At 45.2% G+C, this 19,200-nt stretch overlaps 1 protein-coding gene across 1 annotated transcript in view; it reads right to left on the bottom strand.

The window, feature by feature from the left end:
• The window catches only part of LOC138662866 (zinc finger protein 605-like), a 99,475-nt gene that overhangs the window by 63,847 nt on the left and 16,428 nt on the right, over positions 1 to 19,200 (bottom strand). The window contains exons 3-6 of the mRNA XM_069748850.1: positions 18,945 to 19,124; positions 18,738 to 18,861; positions 18,557 to 18,654; positions 12,644 to 12,734 (exon numbers count right to left, since the gene is read on the bottom strand). Of these exons, the coding sequence (XP_069604951.1) occupies positions 12,644 to 12,734; positions 18,557 to 18,654; positions 18,738 to 18,861; positions 18,945 to 19,124 (493 nt within the window). The remainder of the gene's footprint in view (positions 1 to 12,643; positions 12,735 to 18,556; positions 18,655 to 18,737; positions 18,862 to 18,944; positions 19,125 to 19,200) is intronic.

Genomic DNA, 19,200 nt, shown 5'->3' with positions numbered 1-19,200 from the left:
TATAAAGCTGTGCCCCATATATAATGCTTTGCACCGTTCATTATGGCCCCATAGATGCTTCATATAAAGCTGTGCCATATATAATGCTCTGCACCATTCATTATGACCCCATAGATGCTCCATATAAAGCTGTGCCGTATATAATGCTCTGCACCGTTCATTATGGCCCCATAGATGCTCCTTATAAAGCTGTGCCATATATATTGCTCTGCACCGTTGATTATGGCCCCATAGATGCTCCATATAAAGCTGTGCCATATATAATGCTCTGCACCGTTCATTCTGGCCCCATAGATGCTCCATATAAAGCTGTGCCATATATAATGCTCTGCACCGTTCATTATGTCCCCATAGATGCTCCATATAAAGCTGTGCCGTATATAATGCTCTGCACCGTTCATTATGGCCCCATAGATGCTCCTTATAAAGCTGTGCCATATATATTGCTCTGCACCGTTGATTATGGCCCCATAGATGCTCCATATAAAGCTGTGCCATATATAATGCTCTGCACCGTTCATTCTGGCCCCATAGATGCTCCATATAAAGCTGTGCCATATATAATGCTCTGCACCGTTCATTATGGCCCCATAGATGCTCCATATAAAGCTGTGCCATATATAATGCTCTGCACCGTTCATTATGGCCCCATAGATGCTCCTTATAAAGCTGTGCCATATATAATGCTCTGCACCGTTGATTATGGCCCCATAGATGCTCCTTATAAAGCTGTGCCCCATATATATTGCTCTGCACCGTTGAGTATTGCCCCATAGATGCTCCTTATAAAGCTGTGCCCCATATATAATGCTCTGCACCGTTCATTATGGCCCCATAGATGCTCCATATAAAGCTGTGCCCCATATATATTGCTCTGCACCGTTCATTATGGCCCCATAGATGCTCCTTATAAAACTGTGCCCCATATATATTGCTCTGCACCGTTGATTATGGCCCCATAGATGCTCCTTATAAAGCTGTGCCATATATATTGCTCTGCACTGTTCATTATGGCCCCATAGATGCTCCTTTTAAAGCTGTGCCATATATATTGCTCTGCACTGTTCATTATGGCCCCATAGATGCTCCATATAAAGCTGTGCCATATAAAATGCTCTACACCGTTCATTATGGCCCCAAAGATGCTCCATATAAAGCTGTGCCATATAAAATGCTCTGCACCGTTCATTATGGCCCCATAGATGCTCCATATAAAGCTGTGCCATATATAATGCTCTGCACCGTTCATTATGGCCCCATATATGCTCCATATAAAGCTGTGCCATATATATTGCTCTGCACCGTTCATTATGGCCCCATAGATGCTCCATATAAAGCTGTGCCATATATATTGCTCTGCACCGTCCATTATGGCCCCATAGATGCTCCTTATAAAGCTGTGCCATATATAATGCTCTGCACCGTTCATTATGGCCCCATAGATGCTCCATATAAAGCTGTGCCATATATAATGCTCTGCACCGTTCATTATGGCCCCATATATGCTCCATATAAAGCTGTGCCATATATATTGCTCTGCACCGTTCATTATGGCCCCATAGATGCTCCATATAAAGCTGTGCCATATACAGTGGGGCAAAAAAGTATTTAGTCAGTCAGCAATAGTGCAAGTTCTACCACTTAAAAAGATGAGAGGCGTCTGTAATTTACCTCAACTATGGGAGACAAACTGAGGAAAAAAAATCCAGAAAATCACATTGTCTGTTTTTTTATCATTTTTTTGCATATTATGGTGGAAAATAAGTATTTGGTCAGACACAAAAAATCAAGATTTCTGGCTCTCACAGACCTGTAACTTCTTCTTTAAGAGTCTCCTCTTTCCTCCACTCATTACCTGTAGTAATGGCACCTGTTTAAACTTGTTATCAGTATAAAAAGACACCTGTGCACACCCTCAAACAGTCTGACTCCAAACTCCACTATGGTGAAGACCAAAGAGCTGTCAAAGGACACCAGAAACAAAATTGTAGCCCTGCACCAGGCTGGGAAGACTGAATCTGCAATAGCCAACCAGCTTGGAGTGAAGAAATCAACAGTGGGAGCAATAATTAGAAAATGGAAGACATACAAGACCACTGATAATCTCCCTCGATCTGGGGCTCCACGCAAAATCCCACCCCGTGGGGTCAGAATGATCACAAGAATGGTGAGCAAAAATCCCAGAACCACGCGGGGGGACCTAGTGAATGAACTGCAGAGAGCTGGGACCAATGTAACAAGGCCTACCATAAGTAACACACTACGCCACCATGGACTCAGATCCTGCAGTGCCAGACGTGTCCCACTACTTAAGCCAGTACATGTCCGGGCCCGTCTGAAGTTTGCTAGAGAGCATTTGGATGATCCAGAGGAGTTTTGGGAGAATGTCCTATGGTCTGATGAAACCAAACTGGAACTGTTTGGTAGAAAGACAACTTGTCGTGTTTGGAGGAAAAAGAATACTGAGTTGCATCCATCAAACACCATACCTACTGTAAAGCATGGTGGTGGAAACATCATACTTTGGGGCTGTTTCTCTGCAAAGGGGCCAGGACGACTGATCCGGGTACATGAAAGAATGAATGGGGCCATGTATCGTGAGATTTTGAGTGCAAACCTCCTTCCATCAGCAAGGGCATTGAAGATGAAACGTGGCTGGGTCTTTCAACATGACCATGATCCAAAGCACACCGCCAGGGCAACGAAGGAGTGGCTTCGTAAGAAGCATTTCAAGGTCCTGGAGTGGCCTAGCCAGTCTCCAGATCTCAACCCTATAGAAAACCTTTGGAGGGAGTTGAAAGTCCGTGTTGCCAAGCGAAAAGCCAAAAACATCACTGCTCTAGAGGAGATCTGCATGGAGGAATGGGCCAACATACCAACAACAGTGTGTGGCAACCTTGTGAAGACTTACAGAAAACGTTTGACCTCTGTCATTGCCAACAAAGGATATATTACAAAGTATTGAGATGAAATTTTGTTTCTGACCAAATACTTATTTTCCACCATAATATGCAAATAAAATGTTAAAAAAACAGACAATGTGATTTTCTGGATTTTTTTTTCTCAGTTTGTCTCCCATAGTTGAGGTCTACCTATGATGTAAATTACAGACGCCTCTCATCTTTTTAAGTGGTGGAACTTGCACTATTCCTGACTGACTAAATACTTTTTTGCCCCACTGTATATTGCTCTGCACCGTTCATTATGGCCCCATAGATGCTCCATATAAAGCTGTGCCCCATATATAATGCTCTGCACCGTTCATTATGGCCCCATAGATGCTCCATATAAAGCTGTGCCATATAAAATGCTCTGCACCGTTGATTATTGCCCCATAGATGCTCCTTATAAAGCTGTGCCCCATATATATTGCTCTGCACTGTTCATTATGGCCCCATAGATGCTCCTTATAAAGCTGTGCCCCATATATAATGCTCTGCACCGTTCATTATGGCCCCATAGATGCTCCATATAAACCTGTGCCATATATAATGCTCTGCACCGTTCATTATGGCCCCATAGATGCTCCATATAAAGCTGTGCCCCATATATATTGCTCTGCACCGTTCATTATGGCCCCATAGATGCTCCTTATAAAGCTGTGCCCCATATATAATGCTCTGCACCGTTCATTATGGCCCCATATATGCTCCATATAAAGCTGTGCCATATATAATGCTCTGCACCGTTCATTATGGCCCCATAGATGCTCCATATAAAGCTGTGCCCCATATATAATGCTCTGCACCGTTCACTATGGCCCCATAGATGCTCCATATAAAGCTGTGCCATATAAAATGCTCTGCACCGTTGATTATTGCCCCATAGATGCTCCTTATAAAGCTGTGCCCCATATATATTGCTCTGCACCGTTCATTATGGCCCCATAGATGCTCCATATAAAGCTGTGCCCCATATATAATGCTCTGCACCGTTCACTATGGCCCCATAGATGCTCCATATAAAGCTGTGCCATATATAATGCTCTGCACCGTTCATTATGGCCCCATAGATGCTCCATATAAAGCTGTGCCCCATATATATTGCTCTGCACCGTTCATTATGGCCCCATAGATGCTCCTTATAAAGCTGTGCCATATATAATGCTCTGCACCGTTCATTATGGCCCCATAGATGCTCCTTATAAAGCTGTGCCATATATAATGCTCTGCACCGTTCATTATGGCCCCATAGATGCTCCTTATAAAGCTGTGCCATATATAATGCTCTGCACCGTTCATTATGGCCCCATAGATGCTCCTTATAAAGATGTACCATATATATTGCTCTGCACCGTTCATTATGGCCCCATAGATGCTCCATATATAATGCTCTGCACCGTTCATTATGGCCCCATAGATGCTCCATATAAAGCTGTGCCATATATATTGCTCTGCACCGTTCATTATGGCCCCATAGATGCTCCATATAAAGCTGTGCCATATATATTGCTCTGCACCGTTCATTATGGCCCCATAGATGCTCCATATAAAGCTGTGCCATATGAAATGCTCTGCACCGTTGATTATTGCCCCATAGATGCTCCTTATAAAGCTGTGCTATATATAATGCTCTGCACCGTTCATTATGGCCCTATAGATGCTCATTATAAAGCTGTGCCCCATATATATTGCTCTGCACCGTTCATTATGGCCCCATAGATGCTCCATATAAAGCTGTGCCCCATATATAATGCTTTGCACCGTTCATTATGGCCCCATAGATGCTCCTTATAAAGCTGTGCCCCATATATAATGCTTTGCACCGTTCATTATGGCCCCATAGATGCTTCATATAAAGCTGTGCCATATATAATGCTCTGCACCATTCATTATGACCCCATAGATGCTCCATATAAAGCTGTGCCCCATATAATGCTCTGCATCGTTCATTATGGCCCCATAGATGCTCCATATAAAGCTGTGCCGTATATAATGCTCTGCACCGTTCATTATGGCCCCATAGATGCTCCTTATAAAGCTGTGCCATATATATTGCTCTGCACCGTTGATTATGGCCCCATAGATGCTCCTTATAAAGCTGTGCCCCATATATATTGCTCTGCACCGTTCATTATGGTCCCATAGATGCTCCATATAAAGCTGTGCCACATATAATGCTCTGCACCGTTCATTCTGGCCCCATAGATGCTCCATATAAAGCTGTGCCATATATAATACTCTGCACCGTTCATTATGGCCCCATAGATGCTCCATATAAAGCTGTGCCATATAGAATGCTCTGCACCGTTCATTATGGCCCCATAGATGCTCCATATAAAGCTGTGCCCCATATATATTGCTCTGCACCGTTGATTATGGCCCCATAGATGCTCCTTATAAAGCTGTGCCCCATATATTATGCTCTGCACCGTTCATTATGGCCCCATAGATGCTCCATATAAAGCTGTGCCCCATATAGAATGCTCTGCACCGTTCATTATGGCCCCATAGATGCTCCTTATAAAGCTGGGCCCCATATATATTGCTCTGCACCGTTCATTATGGCCCCATAGATGCTCCTTATAAAATGGTGCCATATATATATTGCTCTGCACTGTTGATTATGGCCCCATAGATGCTCCTTATAAAGCTGTGCCCCATATATATTGCTCTGCACCGTTCATTATGGCCCCATAGATGCTCCTTATAAAACGGTGCCATAGATATATTGCTCTGCACTGTTGATTATGGCCCCATAGATGCTCCTTATAAAGCTGTGCCCCATATATAATGCTCTGCACCGTTCATTATGGCCCCATAAATGCTCCTTATAAAACGGTGCCATATATATATTGCTCTGCACTGTTGATTATGGCCCCATAGATGCTCCTTATAAAGCTGTGCCCCATATTTATTGCTCTGCACCGTTGATTATGGCCCCATAGATGCTCCTTATAAAGCTGTGCCCCATATACAATTCTCTGCACCGTTCATTGTGGCCCCATAGATGCTCCATATAAAGCTGTGCCATATATAATGCTGCTGCTGGTGCAATAAAAAAAAATCACATACTCACCTCTCTTGCTCAGGACGCCGGCGCTTTCAATATTTACCTGCTCCTCGTGCGGCTCTGTCTCCAGCACTGACGCTCAGCAAAGGGCGCGCACTGACTACGTCACTGCGCCCTCTAACCTGAGCATCACTGCTAGAGGACGCTACAGACGGAGCCGCACCGGAGCGAGGAGCAGGTAAATATAGCGCAGCGCTGCGCTCCCCGTATACTTACCTGCTCCTGGCGCGGTCCCTGCAGTCCCTGGCTTCCCCGGCGCTGCAGCTTCTTCCTGTAATTGAGCGGTCACAGTTACCAATCATTTACAGAAATGAATATGCGGCTCCTCCCCTATGGGAGGTGGAGTCGCATATTCATTTCTGTCATGAACGGTGCCATGTGACCACTCAGTACAGGAAGAATCTGCAGCGCCGGGGAAGCCAGGGACTGCAGAGACCGCGCCGGGAGCAGGTAAGTATAACTACACAGCCCCCGCTCCCCCTCCCCTGCCGACCTCCCGGTATATGACTCGAGTATAAGCCGAGAGGGGGACTTTCAGCCCAAAAAAATGGGCTGAAAATCTCAGCTTATACTCGAGTATATATGGTATGTATGAGGGGAGAACTCCAACACTAAACCGGAGTTGCACTCATTCATGGTGGACTACTGGAGCTACTATGAGTCCTGACTAGAAGAGTAGAGAAAGTATTAGCGCCCACATTTCAGGAGAGATTACTGCACAATCCGAATTAACGTATATACTCGAGTATAAGCCGACCCGAGTATAAGCCGAGACCCCTAATTTTGACACAAAAAACTGAGAAAACGTAACGACTCGAGTATAAGCCTAGGGTGAAAAATGCATCAGCTACCGGTAAATGTCAAAAATAAAAATAGATACCAATAAAAGTAAAATTAATTGAGACATCAGTAGGTTAAGGGTTTTTGAATATCCATATTGAATCAGGAGCCCCATATAATGCTCCATACAGTTCATGATGGCCCCATAAGATGCTCCATACAAAATATGCCCCATATAATGCTCCATACAGTTTATGATGGGCCTCATAAGATGCTCCATACAAAATACGCCCCATATAATGCTCCATACAGTTTATGATGGGCCCCATAAGATGCTCCATACAAAAATATGCCCCATATAATGCTCCATACAGTTTATGATGGGCCCCATAAGATGCTCAATACAAAAATATGCCCCATATAATGCTCCATACAGTTTATGATGGGCCCCATAAGATGCTCCATACAAAATACACCCCATAAAATACTCCATACAGTTCATGATGGGCCCCATAAGATGCTCCATACAAAATACACCCCATATAATGCTGCACAAATGCTGATTATGGCCCCATAAAATGCTCCATACAAAATACACCCCATATAATGCTGCACAAATGCTGGTTATGGCCCCATAAAATGCTCCATACAAAATACACCCCATATAATGCTGCACAAATGCTGATTATGGCCCCATAAGATGCTCTATACAGACATTTGCCCCATATAATGCTCAACAAATGCTGATTATGGCCCCATAAGATGCTCCATAAAGTCATTTGCCCCATATAATGCTGCACAAATGCTGATTATGGCCCCATAATATGCTCCATAAAGTCATTTGCCCCATGTAATACTCCATAAATGCTGATTATGGCCCCATAAGATGCTCCATAAAGTCATTTGCCCCATATGCTGTTACTGCGATAAAAAAATAAAAAAATCACATACTCACCTCTCGTCGCTCAGGCCCCCGGCACTTACTATATTCACCTGCTCCGCGTTCCACCGCTGCCAGTCCCGCTACGTTCCACGTCCACTGCACGGACTGCTCAGGCAGAGGGCGGCGTGCACTAATAGCGTCACCGCGCCCTCTGACCTGAGCATCAGTGCAGTGGACGGGGAACGTAGCGGCGGCTGGCAACGGTGGAACGGGGAGCAGGAGAATATCGCGCACTGCTTATACTCACCTGCTCCTGGCGCAGTACCTGCACGTCTGTTTCCCTGCGCCGGCAGCTTCTTCCTGTAGTGAGCGGTCACATGGTACTGCCACTCCACCTCCCCTACCGACCCCTGGGTATAACTCGAGTATAAGCTGAGAGAGGCAATTTCAGCCTAAAAAATGGGCTGAAATTGTCGGCTTATACTCGAGTATATACGGTATTTAGGATTGAAAACATAATGTAATTTATGAGGTGGAGTGAATCCATGAAACCAGGGCTCGAGCCAACACATCTCCTGCAGGCGGGAATAGATGTACAGAGGGTACAGAAAGTATTCAGACCCCTTTACATTTTTCACTCTTTGTTTCATTGCAGCCATCCCATTGCATTACACCCCATCTTGACTGAAAACAAAACAGAAATGTAGAAATTTTTGCAAATTTAATATAAAAGAAAAACAAATATCACATGGTCATAAGTCTTCAGACCCTTTGCTCAGACACACATATCAGTCACACGCTGTCCATTTCCTTGTGATCCTCCTTGAGATGGTTCCATTCCTTCATTGGAGGCCAGCTGGGTTTAATTAACCCCCGAAGCCTTTTTCAGTTTAGCGTTTTCATTTTTCACTCCCCTTCTTCTCAGAGAGATAACTTTTTTATTTTTTCCATCAATATGGCCATGTGAGGACTTGTTTTTGCGGGACGAGTTGTACTTTTGAATGCCACCATTGATTTTACCATGTTGTGTACTAGAAAATGGGAAAAAATTCCAAGTGCGGTGAAATTTAAAAAATAAAAGTGCAATCCCACACTTGTCATTTGTTTGGCTTTTTTGCTACATTCACTAAACTGACCTGCCATTATGATTCTCCAGGTCATTATGAGTTCATACACAACAAACATGTCTAGGTTCTTTTTTATCTATGTGGTGAAAAAAAAAAAAACTTTGCTAAAAAATAAAATTTGCGCCATTTTCTGATACCCGTAGTGTCTCATTTTTTGTGATCTCGGGTTGGGTGAGGGCTTATTTTATTGCGCGCTGAGCTGACGTTTTTAATGACACCATGTTGCTGCAGATACGATCTTTTGATCGCCCATTGTTGCATTTTAATACAATGTCGCGGCGACCAAAAAAACACAATTCTGGCGTTTTGACTTTTTTTCTCGCTATGTCATTTAGCAATCAGATTAATCCTTTTTTTATAGATCAGGCGATTCTGAACGCAGCGGCGCCAAATATGTGTATGTTTGATTTTATTTTTATTGTTTTATTTTGAATGGGTGAAAGGGGCTGATTTGAATTTTTATATTTTTAAAACCTTTTTTTTTTGTTTTACTTTTGGCATGCTTCAATAGTCTCCATAGAAGACTATTGCTAAAAAACACATGAAGGACTCCCAGACTATGAGAAATAAGATTCTCTGGTCTGATGAGACAAAGATGGACCTTTTTAGTGATAATTCTAAGCGGTATGTATGGAGAAAACCAGGCACTGCTCATCACCTGCCCAATACAATCCCAACAGTGAAGCATGGTGGTGGCAGCATCATGTTATGGGGGTGTTTTTCAGCTGTAGGGACAGGACGACTGGTTGTCATTGAAGGAAACACGAATGCGGCCAAGTACAGAGATATCCTGGATGAAAACCTCTTCCAGAGTGCTGTGGACCTCAGACTTGGCCGAAGGTTCACCTTCCAACAAGACATTGACCCTAAGCACACAGCTAAAATAACAAAGGAGCGGCTTCAGAACAACTCTGTGACCATTCTTGACCGGCCCAGCTAGAGCCCTGACCTAAACCCAATTGAGCATCTCTGGAAAGACCTGAAAATAGCGTCCACCAACGTTCACCATCCCACCTGACCATACTGGAGAGGATCTGCAAGGAAGAATGGCCAAGGATCCCCAAATCCAGGGGTGAAAAACTTGTTGCATCATTCCCAAGAAGACTCATGGCTGTACTAGCTCTGAAGGTGCTTCTCCTCAATACTGAGCAAAGGGGCTGAAGACTTATGACCATGGGATAGTTCAGTTTTTCTTTTTTAATAAATTTGCAAAAATTACTACATTCCTGTTTTTTTCAGTCAAGATGGGGTGCAGAGTGAACATTAATGAGAAAAAAATGAACTTTTTTGAATTTACCAAATGGCTGCAATGAAACAGAGTGAAAAATGTAAAGGGGTCTGAATACTTTCTGTACCCACCGTACATTTATTCCCGCCTGCAGGAGATGTGTTGGCTCCAGCCCTGGTTTCATGGATTCACTCCATGTCATAAATTACATTATGTTTTCAATAGAGAGATTAGAGATACATCATGGCGCAGGTGTACTAATTATTATGTAGTTTATCACAATCCTGTCTGAAGTTAGTCGGTTTTATAAGAAATTGTAAAATCAGGATAAAAGGAAACTCTGCTGTTATTGTCCAGAAATTCACACTTGGCCTCACTGCACATTCAATGTTGTCAATCATAAAAGTGAAGTTTGGCCAGAAAGACGGGACCTGGTCTTGTAGGGACCATATGATCACATTCAGCAGGAGAGAAGGGAGATTCATCCGATATCATGGATCTAAAAACCACCCAAGCGATCCACAATAGGATGACCAGCCAGAGACATAATATTAGGAAAGGTGTAATCTGTCTATTTAGGCATTTTGTTTTAGAATATGAACGAGATCCCACCAGTTTAAGACTCAATATATCAGAACAAATATCAGAACGTGTGTCTAATAGGTCCCAAAGGCACAGATGATTGGCCTCGGGGAGACCAAAACATCCAGCACCGCGGAGACACCATCACGTGTTTCTCAACGCAGTGATTCCAGAACACTGCCCCCATCCCTTATGGGAAATATGCAGATGCATGTAAAGAAGCTGCGGAGACACCATCACGTGTTTCTCGACGCAAGCAGTGAATAGCCAGGCCTTTCCCCGGGAAGGAACAACAACGGGAAGCGCAGCATCCTATGAAGGAAAGCCACCTATGCCAAGCATGGTATCCATCCAAAGACAGCTGTTTTGGGGTTTTTGCCCCTCATCAGTGTGGAGTAGGAATCTGGCTATTAGGAGCAGTGCCTAGTAAAAAGGCTATAAAAGGCACAGATGATTGGCCTCGGGGAGACCAAAACATCCAACACTGCGGAGAAAGGCCTGGCTATTCACTGCTTGCGTTGAGAAACACGTGATGGTGTCTCCGCAGCTTCTTTACATGCATCTGAATATTTCCCATAAGGGATGGGGGCAGTGTTCTGGAATCACTGCGCTGAGAAACACGTGATGGTGTCTCCGCAGTGTTGGATGTTTTGGTCTCCCCGAGGCCAATCATCTGTGCCTTTATAGCCTTTTTACTAGGCACTGCTCCTAATAGCCAGATTCCTACTCCACACTGATGAGGGGCAAAAACCCCGAAACAGCTGTCTGTGGATGGATACCATGCTTGGCATAGGTGGCTTTCCTTCATAGGATGCTGCCCTTCCCGTGGTTGTTCCTTGCCGGGGAAAGGCCTGGCTATTCACTGCTTGCGTTGAGAAACACGTGATGGTGTCTCCGCAGCTTCTTTACATGTATCTGCATATTTCCCATAAGGGATGGGGGCAGTGTTCTGGAATCACTGCGTTGAGAAACACGTGATGGTGTCTCCGCAGTGTTGGATGTTTTGGTCTCCCCAAGGCCAATCATCTGTGCCTTTATAGCCTTTTTACTAGGCACTGCTCCTAATAGCCAGATTCCTACTCCACACTGATGAGGGGCAAAAACCCCGAAACAGCTGTCTGTGGATGGATACCATGCTTGGCATAGGTGGCTTTCCTTCATAGGATGCTGCCCTTCCCGTGGTTGTTCCTTCTCGGGGAAAGGCCTGGCTATTCACTGCTTGCGTCGAGAAACACGTAATAGGTCCCAAAGACTTGTGAATAGAGAATCCTATTGGATTTTTATACTATCCACACTTAAATCGGAGGATTTTCCATGTACGTATATTGTTCGTTATATGGATTTTATTGTGCATCCAATATGCATTTTACATCTATTTGTATTGTTTTGTATACAAAGAAAGGTTTCTATACAAAAAACTGCAGCATAGGCGCGGATTAATTAATGAATTAAGCAATTGGATCAGTGACGCCGTTCTGGAGGATATAAAACATCCACAATGTATCATTTGTATAAGCCTGAGGAAGGAGTTGGTTCACATCGGAAATGAGTAGAATGTGAAAATGAAAAGTTTTTTTTTTTTTTTTTTTAACGTTCATTTGTTTTGATACCCAACTTTCTGGCTCAGCACTTGGCAGCGCTTTTCAAAGCCCTGATTTTTTCCTTCTTCCCACATCAGGGATTTTGGAAGCCAACAGCATCATTACCCTCCGCTTTCTCATCATAATATATTTCTATCTTGTCAGCACATTCTACGTATGCTGTCATTTGGCTTTGTAGTTCACAGATCTAGGCAGGTAACAGCGTCTCCTAAACCCAGGGGGGAGGTGGATCTACCAGGTTGTAAGTTCTATAGAAAAGGGCTTTCAATGCCCAAAGTCATTTGAACAGTTTTGGGTGGAGGAGAATGTTGTGGTCGAGAGGCAAAATGGTGATCATGGTAATACGGCCGGACTACACCACCAATAAAGCAGCCACAGCCGGTGATGAGAAGAATCTGTGACTTCTCTGCATTTAGTGGTTACTACTCACCTGGGTAGCCATATGTGGGATTCTCCTCTTTACACCACTCATCCCCCCTCACATATGTCTCTGTAGTATTAATATGGGTCAGATCTTCACCCTGAAACAAATATTATAAAAGTCACCGACAGATGGAGAAGTCACATGTATGATCAGCTCTAATCCTGCCATCTCCACCGTTCTCATTACACAAGTATAAAACATATAATACTGGTGGGTAAAGCAACACTGAACACAAGACCTTCACCGGCGTCTACACAATGTGACAGAGTCACTGGTAAGGTGATAGAGGGGAGATATGGGTCACTGCGCTTAACGGCGTCAGTGGTGAGAAACCAGAGCATTTTTCTCCAGCACACTACATGTTGTGAGGGTTAAGTTGTATAAACAGGGCTGGTTTTATGTGGACCTTCACAGAGCGGGTGGGAGAAGGTCCACTTTATCTCCCCTGGCAGACCTGCCAGGACCTGCATGAGGACATGATCATGTGATCAATCACATGATGGGGAAGTTACAGGCTTGGGTTGACATAACCGAGCTCTACAGTCTGGGTTCAGCTAGCCTGGAGAGAGGACTCCAGAGGCTTTGTGGCTCGTCAAGTACAGACTGAACCTGTCCTGCTCCAGAGCGGGGTGCCACCCACAACATATGGACTGTGCTGCAGAATTTTGTTTTCTTTTATCGTTTTGTTTTTGTTTTAGCCAAGAAGGCTGAGTTTGATTTCCCCACAAGTTGGTTTATGGTGCCTTACAATACATCAACGATGATTTAAATAGACGGTGTTCCCATTTTTCCTACCTCAGTGTGCCACCACGTGAGTGAACTACCAAAACATCATAAAACCTCTTTCACACGTTCATGTCTCCGGTATGTGAGGTGACAGTTTTCACACGTACCGGAGACAGGTACACATGTACACCCATTCAAATCAATGGGTCTGTGCACGTCAGTGTGTTTCCATGGACCGTGTGTCCCGCACGTAGTCATGTCCGTTTTTTACCGTCAGCACGGACGGCAAAACGTACTGCACACGTGCAGATGGAGAACACACATTGATGTCCTCCGTGCGACACGCATCAGCACCGCGGAAGAAGAGCTACAGTAAGAGCCGTTTCCCGGTGGCAGGTGCTGAAGACAGCTCTCATTATTCTCCCCTGCTCTACCGGCGGTCAGCGCTGCTAATAACAGTGACAGCATGAGCGGATTATCAGGGTATTCATCACCCGCCGCCTGCAATATATCGAAATAAATGAATGAAAACCCCGGTGTGGGTTCCCCCCTATTTTCTTGAACCAACCAGGAAAACCTCACAGCTGGGGGCTGCAACCCTCAGCTGTTAGCTTCAGCAAGGCTGGCTATCAAGAATAGAGGGGTACCCACGCTATTTTTTAAAATGATTTAAATATATAATTAAAAAAAATGGTGTGGGGTCCCCCCCATTTTTGACAACCAGCCTTGCTAAAGCTCACAGCTTGGGGCTGGTTTTCTCAGGCTAGCAAGAGGTCATGGATATTGACCCCCTAGCCTGAAAACAGCAGCCTGCAGCTGCCTAGAAAAGGTGCATCTATTAGATGTGTCAATTTTGGCGCTTTGTCCGACTCTTCCCACTTGCCCTGTAGCAGTGGCAAGTGGGGTTAATATTTGAGGGGTTGATTTCATCTTTGTATTGTCAGGTGACATCAAGCCCAAAGCACAGTAATTGAGAAGTGTCTAAGACATCTCTCCATTACTAATCCTATAGTTATATGGTAAATAAAGACACAGCCAGAATAAAGTCCTTTAATTAAAAAAATGACTGACTCCTTTAATATTCTCAATTAAACCATACTTACAACCTCGCCACATTCCACTGAAGCCCTCGATCTCCTGTAATAAAAATAAAATAACAAAACAACAATATTCCATACCTGTCTGTAATTCTGTCCCATGCATGCGTAATCCGTGTCTGGGGGATAATTAGTTTTTAACCTGGACGGTGCCAAGATGCGACCGTCCAGGCTGAGAACCACTGGTGAATGAGCTGATGAAAGCGCAGCATCATTTACCATCGGTGACATCATCGAGGCCGGGCTGAACTGCGGTGACCTCAGTACCGTGGGAAAATGCCAGTGATGATTTCACTGCTTGTCACTGAGGCTGCGCTCGCAGCAGCTCATTCACCAGTGGTTTTCAGCCTGGACGGTCGCATCTTGGCACCCTTCAGGCTGAAAACTATTTACCCCCCAGACATGGATTACAGCGTGGGACAGAACGAGGGACAGGTATGGTATACTGTTGTTTTTTTATTTCACTTTTATTATAGACCGAGGGCTTCGGTGGAATTAGACGATGCAGTAACTATGGTTTAATTGAGATTAATAAAGGAGGGGGACGTGTCCTAGCTGGCCATGTGAGCAGACGCATAGAAGAGCGCTCCCGCTGCTAAAGGCTAATTATCCTGTGCAGACGCTGCTGACTGGACTTTTCTGCCACATACCGGCTGGCTGAGGGTCAGGGGAGCAAAGCGGTGCTGAGCGGTGGACCCGGCTTTGGAGGCAATGGCCAGGCGGCGGCAGAAGGATGAGGGTGCTGGCGATGCAGGAGCCAGCCAAGATGGCGCTGATGCCAGAGAAGACGCTGACAAGGAGAACGCCGCATGTCAGAGGCGTATGGAGGTGGCGGCGAAGCTTCAGCAGTATGCCAGAGTGGATGCTGCGGAGGAGGCAGAACAAGGAACCAGAGCTGGAGCGGGTATGGAGGAGGAGGATGCGGTCCTGGCTGCAAAGCATGACGTACAGAAGGGGAAAGAGAAAAGCAGCATGGCGGGGGCAAAAGAGGGACCTGAAGATTTGATACAGGAAGAGGAGCCGACCCTCAGGGATGTGTTTGCGTTGGTCTCCTCATGCAAGCAGTCCCTAAATACTCTGACCCTTCAGATGCAGGAGGTAAAAGGGGAAACAGCACAGATAAATGCAGCCCTGCAAAAGATGGACAGACGTATGGGGGTGGTGGAGGAGAGGGTGAACACGGCAGAAGACCATATAGTAAAACTGCAAAAAGTGGAGATAAAGTTCGCCCAAGCAATGTCAGAGCTCGCTGCCAAAAATGAGTATCTGGAAAACAGATCCAGAAGGAATAAAATACGTATAGTGGGTCTGCCTGAAAAAACTGAGGGGAGAAACCCCACGGAGTTTATTGAAAGCTGGCTGCTGGAGAAAATTGGGGGCACAGTGCTGACAAAAGTTTTTGCTGTTGAGAGAGCTCATAGGGCCGCGCCGCAGTCCCCTGCCCCAGGAGCGAATCCTCGTACCATGCTTGCCAAAATACTGAATTACAGGGACAGAGACATTATCCTCAGGAAGGCTAGAGAAATGGAGGATTTGACGGCTGGAGGTCAAAAGATTGCTATTTACCCGGATTATTCTACAGCATCTTTAGCATCGCTTGGAAAACTGATTGACAGGTTGGTCACACTTGTCAAACATAGTGTTTGACAAGTGTGACCAACTTTTTACTATAGATGCTGCCTGTGCCGCATCAATAGTAAAAAGATAGAATGTTAAAAATAATAAAAAAATAAAAAAAAAGGTTATACTCACCCTCTGATGGCCCCCGATCTCCTCAGCGGTTGCTTTGTGTGTAGGACCTGCGATGACGTCACGGTCACATGACTGCGATGTCACGGTCACATGACCGTGACGTCATCGAAAGTCCTTCACACAGAGCATCTATAGGAACGGAAGCAGCCACGTGCACCGCTGAGAGGTGGGAAGACTCCGGGGGTGAGTATATCACGATTTTTTATTTTAATTCTTTTTTTTTTAACAATTATATGGTGCCCAGTCCATGGAGGAGAGTCTCCTCTCCTCCACCCTGGGTACCAACCGCACATGATCTGCTTACTTCCCGCATCGTGGGCATAGCCCCATGCGGGAAGTAAGCAGATCAATGCATTCCTAGGTGTGCGGAATCCCCGCGATTCTGCAAATTAATGAACATGTTGCTTTTTTTCTGCAATGCGATTTTTTTCGCAGAAAAAAATGCAACATTTGCACAAGATATACGGAATACACTGAAAATAATGGCAGGCATATGTAAGCGTTTTTTTTCGCGTTTTTTTCTCGTTTTATCGCAAAGAAGCGTGAAAAAAACGCAAAAAATCCTGAACGTGTGCACCCCCCCTAAGACATAAAGACTTTTTCCAGCACGGAGCACCGGTGATATCATTATCATTGTACTTTAATAGTTAATTTGCTTGATGTGTTTTATTAGTGGTTTTCTTGCTCATCAGTTCATGCTCAGGAATCAATGTCTCTATTCAGTGGCAGTCAGCAGAGGAAGACGAGCAGGCTAGAGTTTATGTGAACCTAAAGCCCCCGTCACACAAAGCGAGATCGCTGCTGAGTCACAAGTTTTGTGACGCAACAGCGACCTCAGTAGCGATCTCGCTATGTGTGACACGTAGCAGCGACCAGGCCCCTGCTGTGAGATCGCTGGTCGTGTCGGAATGGCCTGGACCTTTTTTTGATCGTTGAGGTCCCGCTGGGTAGCACACATCGCTGTGTTTGACACCTTACCAACGACCTCGTTGACAGGACGTCCCTCATTGAGGTCTGAATCGTCATGAAATAGCTGCCATGTGACATCGTTGTACAGGTCGCTACAGGTTGCCGCATCGCTGCTGCGTCGTTGGGGAGATCTCACTGTTTGACATCTCACCAGCGACCACATAGCGACGCAGCAACGATCCCTGACAGGTCGTATCGTTGTCGGGATCGCTTTAGCGTCGCTAAGTGTGACGGGGCCTTAAGGACAGACTCTCAATCTCATTTGTATCAAGGTCTCACTCCCATTGTGCTCCCAAACCTGGCCCATTGTGTGGCTGGGGATAGTAGACTCAGGGGAGCCGTCACCACGGGAGGTCTCACATACAGTCCCAGCTGACGGAATATGCCTTGTTCTATGAGCTAAAGGAAAATGTTTAAGGGGACGGGAGAAAAAGACATAGGGCTGAATCAGGCAGTTGTTTGAGGGATTTCGATGGAAGAGGATCCAAACTGGAATGGATGGATGATCTATGGAGCTTTGGAGATTGTTGGCTGGAGGGGTATCCATGAGCTATGGTCTGGATATCCATTGTCTGGAGGAACTTCACACTATACCAGCTGGATGTACAAAATCTGTGGGCCAACCAAAAGTTGGGAGACAGTGGGCATCGCCTGGTATGGAGCCAGTGGGACTACCGATCTCAGATTGGGAACTTGTGGACTGAAGACATTGTATGTTGGCAATCTACCTGGATTTTTTAAACAATCATGGATGTATGGAATAAAAAAATTAGTTGCATCGTTAACCTGCCTAGGTGATTTTTATAACCCACAACCTCAGATCTTCACACCATCTATTCTTGATAACCAGCCTTGCTGAAGCCGACAGCTGAGGGTTGCAGCCCCCAGCTGTGAGTTTTGCCTGGTTGATTCAAGAAAATAGGGGGGGAACCTACACCGGGTTTTTCATTAATTTATTTAATTATATCGCAAGTGGCGGCTGAGGAATACCCCGATCATCCGCTCCTTCTGTCACTGTTATTAGCGGCAGCAAGTGACGGATGATGGGAGTAGAAGTCTCAAAAGCCCCCACCTGCTGTCATCGTTCAGACTTAATTATAACTCATCATTCTCTTCTGCTCCTGACGATCGCTGGCAGAGCAGGGGAGAACGATGACAGCCATCTTCAACACCCGACACCGGGGAACAGCACTTACAGTAGCGCTTCTTCCCCGGCGGCAGTCTGTGTGGTACTGAGGTGGTACACGGTTGCCACACGTGTGCCGCAAGTATTACAGACACAGATATCTCCGGTATTGGTTTTTCCGGGATCGGAAATAAACGGAAGTGTGAAATTGGCCTAAGGGAGATCTCATGACACCTTCTCTCCATCTACCTGATGATCCTGAGGAGCATTGGGATCTTCTTGGTTACAGTCCTGTGGAAGAAGAGGACGGGGACATCTCTCTGGTGTTGTCCTCTTACTGGATAGATCTGGAGGAAACACATACAGGGAGTGAATTCATTCTTTACATACAGATAATTATAGGCCGTGTATATTTAGTCCTGTCTATTACCTGGAGATGTGAGGGGCTGGGGAACCTCCATTATGACGTTCTTGTACAGATCTTTGTGTCCTTCTAAATACTCCCACTCCTCCATGGAGAAATAGACAGCGACATCCTGACACCTTATAGGAACCTGACACATACAATGATACCGTCATCCCCCCGATCCCTTCATAGCGTTACTGTATAATGTCCCAATATTCCCAGCAGTGTCACCTCTCCAGTCAGCAGCTCAATCATCTTGTAGATGAGTTCTAGGATCTTCTGGTCATTGATGTCCTCATGGATCAGGGGGTGAGGTGGAGGCCCCGTGATTGGGCTCAGGGGTCTTCCCCATCCCTCAGGCACAGGGTCCTGATAGCGATCACTAGAGGTCTTCTTCACCACTGTGTAATCCTGGTAATGGAGAGACACATTAATAAATCTCACTACAGACATTTCCAGAGTCCTCACCTCTCCAGTTCTGTCCATC

The sequence above is a fragment of the Ranitomeya imitator genome, chromosome 2 (assembly GCF_032444005.1).
Source record: "Ranitomeya imitator isolate aRanImi1 chromosome 2, aRanImi1.pri, whole genome shotgun sequence".
In the NCBI taxonomy this organism is placed as follows: Eukaryota; Metazoa; Chordata; class Amphibia; order Anura; family Dendrobatidae; genus Ranitomeya; species Ranitomeya imitator.
Note: the sequence above shows the minus strand (reverse complement) of the source record. Positions and strands in the feature narration are given on the sequence as shown.